Source organism: Apis dorsata, unplaced genomic scaffold (genome assembly GCF_000469605.1).
Source record: "Apis dorsata unplaced genomic scaffold, Apis dorsata 1.3 scaffold_1078, whole genome shotgun sequence".
Taxonomy (NCBI): domain Eukaryota; kingdom Metazoa; phylum Arthropoda; class Insecta; order Hymenoptera; family Apidae; genus Apis; species Apis dorsata.
The window spans coordinates 56786-65254 of record NW_006264176.1 but is presented as its reverse complement, the minus strand read 5'-3'; the positions used below and the strand labels follow the sequence as shown (position 1 = coordinate 65254).

At 20.9% G+C, this 8469-nt stretch overlaps 1 protein-coding gene across 3 annotated transcripts in view; it reads right to left on the bottom strand.

Annotated features, from left to right (window-relative positions):
- The window catches only part of LOC102680591 (mitochondrial inner membrane protease ATP23 homolog), a 25081-nt gene that overhangs the window by 11688 nt on the left and 4924 nt on the right, over positions 1-8469 (bottom strand). For 2 of the 3 annotated variants that reach the window (XM_006624487.2, XM_006624486.2), the window contains exons 3-4: positions 7569-7650; positions 7278-7502 (exon numbers count right to left, since the gene is read on the bottom strand). In XM_006624487.2, the coding sequence (XP_006624550.1) occupies positions 7278-7502; positions 7569-7650 (307 nt within the window). Of the gene's footprint in view, positions 1-859; positions 1069-7277; positions 7503-7568; positions 7651-8469 lie in introns of those variants that run through there. The other variant, XM_031514584.1, reaches the window with a different exon arrangement.

The following is an 8469-nucleotide window of genomic DNA, read 5'->3' as shown; positions in this document are numbered from 1 at the left end:
GAGAGAGAGAGAGAGAGAGAGAGAGAGAGAGAGAGAGAAAGAGAGAGAGAGCAAGTATGGATTCAAATAGGATAAGAAATCAAATAGAGACAGAATGAGAAAAATGTAAAGTCTGAAAATAGAAGAACTTTGAATTCAGTTGAATATTTTTTATACATATTAATTTCGAATTTATCGATGAAACTTTTGTATATATGCTTATATGATTGTATGATTGTACTGTATGATTTCTTTTATTCAAATATATTTTTTAGTAGACTATACTCAACATTATACGTAGACAATATTATATAGGCAACAAGAAATTACATAAGAACATTTAATTATCGCAATTATATGAAATCATAAAATTAGATAAAGTCACAATTATTCGGATATTTCAATGAAGAATAATAACAATGGAATACATTACATCAAAGAGATATATAAATTATTAATATTAGAGTTTCCCATAAATTACTTTTGCACCATGCTAGGAATGACTTTAATTGGCTATTTTTATATGAACATGCAAGCTTATCTATTATATCTTATATATCGTATATATAAGCCGTTTCTGGTATCAGTTTCAATCGTCTAAGAACTCTTTAGTATGTTTCGTTGGTGACACAGACTCTTTTAAAACTTTTTTCTATATCGTTTAATATATATGGATAATCAAAGGAAGCATTTGTGGTATGTTTATGCTTCATTGCTTTAAAAAAAATGCAAATGATACTGCAGACGAAATTTGTACACGGGAATGATATTACGACCATCCGCAATTGGTTTAAAAGATTTAGAGGGTGACAATTTTGAATTGAAAGATGAAGGCCATAGCGACGGCCAGCAACAATCTTATCAAGGCTATGCTCGTTGAAAATCTGCGATAGTAGTACGAGATAATGAATACCACTAATATTCCCAAGACAACAGTACATAATCACCTGATCAGGGTAGGATATGTCGATCGATGTAAAGTTTGGATTTCACAGCTATTGACGGAGATTGACCTTATGAATCGCGTCTCTATGAGCAATTTGTTTCTTCAACAACATGAAAGAGATCCTTTCTTAAAAAGACTTGTCATTGGAGATGAGATTTGAATTTTATATCAAAATGTGTATCGAAAACGTACTTGATTTAAAAACAATAAATCTTCAACTATCGCGAAGCTTGGACTTCCGAAGAAAGTTCTTTTGTCCATTTGGTATAACTGGAAAGGTATAGTTTACTATGAGTTCCTTCCTCAAGGTGAATCTATTAATTATGCAAAATATCACAATCAGCTTGATAAATTGAAAACTATCATAGCAGAAAAACGGTCAGAATTGGCGAACTGACGAAGCGTTTTTCATCACGACAATGCAAAATCGCATGTTGCATTAGCTGTAAGAGAAAAGCTGTTACATTTGAATGTTCTATCGTTAGATATTCTATCTATCTATTCTCCAGATCTTGCTCTATCTGATTATTAGTTGTTTCTGTCATTAAAAAATTCTCTCCATGATAAACGATTCCAATCCATAAACGAAATAAAAACGCATCTCAAAAAATATTTTGTAAATAAGCCCCAACAATTTTGGAAAGAGAGAATAATAAAACTTCCTGAGAGATGAAAGAAGGATAGAGCAGAACGGTTCATATATAACACAATAAATCAATCGTAAATAACAAATATCATACATTCATTTCATATCAAAAAAGAAAGAAACTTATGGGACACCCTAATATATGACATATGAATTGAATGATATCAAAGAATCAAACATTCTGAATAGGATTAAAATTAAAAAAATTAGAAAATTAGAAAATCAATAATAATAATTTTCAAATTATTATTGAAAATCTAATATATTTAACAATTTCAATAAGACCGGATATAATTATACCATAATACTGAATAGAAAAATGAAAAATTCAAATGAATTTTAATGAATAGAAGCTAAACAAAATATGATAATGAAATATCTAAAAGATTATATATATATCAAATATAAACTAAAACTCAAATATTACAGACAGAGAGAAAATTAGTTACATATAAATACGAATTGGGAAAAAACAAAAATTAAACAAGATAAAAAATCCAATAACGAATTCTGAAAAAATATGATGAAATCTGAAATATTCAGCCAATTAAATAAAATATAAAAAACAGAAATCCGTAGCTATTTCACAGAAATGACTATTAAAATATTTCACAGAATTTGTTTTCTTGATGCATAAAAAAGTATATATTTCAGAGAAAAAATAAAGTATATATCAATCAGTTTATATATACCAATCAGTTTATAAAAATAAGTTGCATTATATTGATATAAAGTCAAAAATTTAAATAAAAGATTTTTTAATAAGAAACATAAGAAGACCAATCCAAACAAAAATTATTTACAAAATATTTATTAATTTCAAATCTTATTTTTAAATTATAGTCTTTTATTAATTTAAGCTAGAAAATTTACATATTTATTTGTGAAAAAAAAATAACAAAAATATGTCTCGGAACTTTCAATTTTTTTTTTTGTATTCCTGAAACAACTAGTTTAAATAAGATAATTACTCTTAATAAATATATTTTTATAAAAATTTGTGAATATTTGAAAAAGACATTTTTGATATAGATACGATATGTATGAAATTGAAATAATCACAACACATAAACCATGAAAAATAATTAGCATAAAAGAAGAAAAACAAACTTCCAAAACCAAATTTACCGAATTTTAATACATTTTGATTAATATATTGTGTAATTAGTTCTTTAGAAGATTTTCATTTTTCATTTTCTCTCAAATCAAGGTACTTTTTTAAGTTCCATTGCAATTACACAGTGAAAATGAATAAATAATAAAAAAAAATTTTAAATATCTCAATTATTTCATTAGGCATGCTAAATCTATCTAATAATGAAAATTTTCATTATTAGGCATGAAAATGTTTTTTTGTTCTTGATAATAATATAAGTTACATCTTTTTATAATTTACTTTATTTTGCAAAAATAATAGAATTTCTATTTATACTATTTTATAATACTTTTTTATTTATACTATCATTATTCACTAGTTATCATCATTTCCATTAAATATTTTTGTTTTTACTTCATTCAAAAATTTTTATAATAAACAGATTTATGGATATTAAATAATCATCCTTATCAAATAATAGCATTACAAAAAATAGCAAAATTAATTATATATTTATTATAGATATATAGTCAAAAACTTATAGTATTATAAAAGAATATTTTATGATAGAAATTCAATTCTTAATGATTTATTTGATGATTTTAAATACAGAAATAAATACAACTTCTCAAATAAAACTTTCGTAAACAATATTTTATTTTTATATATCTCTTCAAAATTTTTCTATTGAATTAGAATCAATTACAAGCAATTAGTCAGTTTTTTCCAACTTTCAAATTCTAATAATGCAAAATCACAATATATAAAAAAATATTCTCATGAAATTATCTATTTTTTAGGCAAATATGTGTAATATATTTGGATAAGAATCCATAAAATTGATTGTTCAGAATATTCGGACGAAAATGCATCATCTATAATATCTTTTTAATATAATATTTATATTTCAATACTTATATCTCAATAATAATACTATTTATATAAAAATTTTAACAGAAAATACTTATATCCTAATATTCAACACTATTAAATATATTTATATTATATGTATTTTTAAAAATTATTTATCGTGTTCAATTTTGTCACAAAGTTCGTAAAATATAAATATTTTTATTATTTATGATATTTGTTAGATTATATACAGAATAGCATATACAATCGATAAGATAGGATAATGAATATATTATTTTAATGACAATATTCGTAAATTAATAAACAGAAATGTCAAAATTACACAATTTAGATTAACGCAATACCATATATAATATATTTGTATATTAGTTATGTAAAATGTATTCCACGCTATATTATTTATAAATAATTAAAATATTATAAATAAATAAAAATAATATTTATAATATTATAAATAATATTTATAAATATTAATATATATTTAATAATATTTTCTCAGTTGTTTCGAAACATACTGATCGAATATATTTATCATGTATGTAGTCACATATTTAATTGTCTTATTAATCACAATTATTATTTTATTTCTATCATTAAATATAGTGATATATAGTATATGAATATTAATATATGATAACAAGACTTCTAAGTATAAGAAAATTTAAATATAGAAATCAATAATTTATTGAATGGAAAATTATTAAATCAATCAAATTCACAATCTTCAAAATCTTATACTTTTGCTACAATGAGTGTTATATAATACTCCAATAAAAAAAAAAAATCATTGTAATTGATGATAAATAATTATGATCTTGTTATGATCAAAATTACGAATAATATCATATGGTTTGTCTTCCAAATTTCAGATAGTCAAATTTATATTTATCTTAATAATAAAGATACAACCAATATTTTTGTATTTAATAATAATCATTTCAAATTATCAATTAATTATCAATTAACAATATGTTTATCACAGTCATTCCTATTTAATAATTAATAAAACATGCAAAAAATTATTTTTTCTTTATATTCGGTCCACATGAACATATAGAAAATATTTTTATAAACTATAATAAAATAGATATTGCTATTGGCCGAAATTAAGCAAGATGATTTTCGAGCGAGAATTCAAAAAACTCGGATTTTCATATTTTGTGAATTGTGAATATTTTGAAAAACAAATTTTCATCAATCTTGAAGAATTAGAAAATGAGATATCAAAAATTCCTGAATCCTTTTTAATCACCTATAATAACATTCACCTATAATAACAAAATTTTCTCATCTATAGATAAAGTTGAATGCTTTTTATGTAAACAGAAAGATTATGTAACTAATTAATGAAATCTTATTATTAAAACAATAAACATTAATTAATAATGAAAATAAAAAATTAGTTTAATTCAATAAGAACAATATAGATAATACAAATTTTTTTTAAATAACTCTACATCTAACATAGAAATTCAATCTAGTTATGTTCAATTAGTACTGCAAATTTAGGTAATAAAAGCATTATATAAAATTTCGGAAATATTTACTGATGTTAATGTACATATAAAATAAAACATGTGTAAAAATAATGTACATATAAAAAAAAATATAAAGTAATTTAAATCCCGTCAACAAACGATATAACAAAATTTTTAATGAAAAAGATTAATAAACAAAAAAAGAATCAGCAAAATTAATAATGATATAATTAAACTAGCTGAAAGTAAACAAAACAATGGTGCATAAAAAATGAAGAATTATATAAAGACATACAAAAACACTCTGTGAAACAAGAAATACAATAATTATCCAACAGACATAAAGAAAAAATAATAAACTATTTAAATCAGTCAATATTTATATACTAATATAATATTATATCATATAATATTATAAAAAGATTAAAACAACATCCGTAGGAGTTAATGATACAAAATCAGACATGAATATTCTAAAACATTATGGATTCTCTCATGGATATTATTCCATTGAGAATAACATCCATATGTTTTTCTTTATTGCTAAGACAATTCGGCAAATATCCTATAAAATAAATTATAAAAATTTGAAACTTGGAATTATAAAAAAAAATGAGACTTGGAATTATAAAAAAAAATATGTTAATATATGAAAATGAAGACGATGGTCGAAACAATAAGCAGCAATAATATCGGAAAAAAATTTTCTAGATATGAAACATTATATCAGGAATTTAATATTAGAAACTTTATTTGTCACCGTAATAATATAATTTCCATTTTATTATTATAAATTTCATGTTTTATGAGTTTCATTTTCATTTTTTTACATATTTAAAGATAAAAATTAAGTCTCGTTTCTTTTTCTATTTTTTTATTTAATTTTTCTATGCAAAAATGATTTATTAATGATATTTGAATCCATTCATAACGAAAAATAAAGAATAATTTGAAAAGAAAAAACTCAAATATAGTTAAAACGTCACATAAAAGCTGAATTTTAATTTAAATTAAATTATTTATATATTTTTATATATTTTTTAAATCCAAAAATAAACAAAATTTATAAGAATTTATCGTTATAACAATCGTTATAACAATTAGTGAATGAAAAAAAATAATTCAAAATAAAAAAAATTTTAGGTTTTTAACATAACTTAATAAATAATAATTTTAAGAAAAATGTTTAAAATACAAGTAAGATATAATTTTTTTTTATACTTTTACACTCTGAACTTTATGAGATTTTAAGCGAAATAATAGAAATATATAATAATGTAGTTTCTATATTCAAAATACTTTTATATGATTATGATCGAACAGACAAATTCATTTCACTATTAATAATCAATACTAACAATATGTTTTAATTAATCACATAATTCATATGATCATGAATACAGTTAATTATATACATATACTAATATAATGTGTTATATATATATAGCTATAACATTGAGATTGATAATATGTAACTTAATAACAAATAATAATAATGAACTTAATAATAATTTCAAAATATAAGAAATAATGAAAAATATTTTAATTTCTTTTAATTACTATACTACATATATTACTTTTTCTTTAAAAAAATATTCCTATATTATTAACTGAAATAATATATTTATATAACATTAAATCCTTTTTATATAATGATAAATTTCATATAGCCAAGATCGCTTAAGACTGCTTAATAAATGAAAAAATAATAAATATTATGTAATTTATATTTCAATACATTCAAAAATATACTTAAACAATTGTAATCAGTTTATAATCAGGAATAAAAGAAAGAATATTTTTTTTGAACAAAAAATTTACACTCAATTATTCCAATATAAGAAATATAAAATTAATGAACAATATATTACAAAAAAAGATTTTGTAAAATAACTTGAAAATCTGAAAAAATTGCAATTAGCATAAAATATCTAATCAAATTGTCAATAAATATTTTAATAACATAATTTCAATTAATAATATTTAATCTTGTAGATCACACTATTCGCTAGAAATTTCATTTTTGAACACAGCAGAAAATTACAATTAAAATTTGCTAAGAGATATTATTTCTGAATAAATTTAAATTGATTAAAAGTTTATAAGTCATAATTCAAAATAGAATACATATTAAAAAATTTTCAGATTCGGACAAAAAATCTTCGATTTATAGATAAACATTTATCTATTGAGCTATTAAGCAGTTTTAAGTAGTTATATATATATCGCCTATATTTATGTATAATAAATGCATCTTACCTGATGTGCCTTTTTAATATTAAAAAGTGAGGCAGTTCCTCTGAACCATGCACCAAGAAAACTACAATGACATTGATTAGCTGCCCTTATTTCAGTGCAAGCTAAATGATCTAAATTATTTAAATCTAATTTATTACGACAATAATCAAACATATGAATCATTTCATGACTTAAAGTACTTTGAACATAATTTTTGGTACGAGCAGTATTTTGACAAACTATAATCTGAAACATATAAAATATTTTATATTAATAATATAAACACATAAATATTTTATAACTAACATTTACCTGATTTGTTTCTGGATCATAACCACCAGTAACTGTTTCATCACATACTTCACATACAATATGACGACCAAGATCAACTTCACTAAAATTGTTGTAAATAAAAAAACAAAGAGAATATAAAATCTTTTTTTTATAATTTTTTATAATATTCATATTATTATTGGCCAATTTTTTTCTCATAAATAATAAATATTAAAAAAAAATGAAAGACAAAGAATTTTTGCAATCTTCTAATTAAAATAATGTATATTAAATATTAATTCATTACATTTCATTAATATTGATGTAATTAGATAATTATTAAACAAATATCCGAAATGATATAAATATCGATACAATGGTTACGTTTCAATTCCTTGATTCATGATCAAAAAGAAGTTTGCATAATTTTGTCGCTATATTATAGATATTAATCATTTTCTAGTGAATAAAATCATTCTTTTGTTTAAATATATTTATCGCATATATTCCATTTAAAAATCTTATAACAATATGTTTAAATCTTGTAACAATGTATATTGATTTTTATATTTATAATATTTCTTGAAACATTTAGTTTCAAAATATATATATGTATATATGCCCTTTAATTTTTAAAATTTAAAATATTTGACTTTAATAAATTATTACATAATGAATTATATAAATGAATTTATCTTAGCATGCATTATTTCTTGATAATTGTGTTATAAATTGATATATGCATCATTGTGATCATAAATAGATTATAAAATTCATATTTCAAAATTTATATTTTGAATTACTAAAATTATATTTATTAATTTAATATAATATAATGTAATATAATCTAATATAAATATTTTATTCTAGCATGATCTTATTCAATCTTATCCAATTATTGAATCAAATAATTAAATATATATATTCACGAATTAGTTTT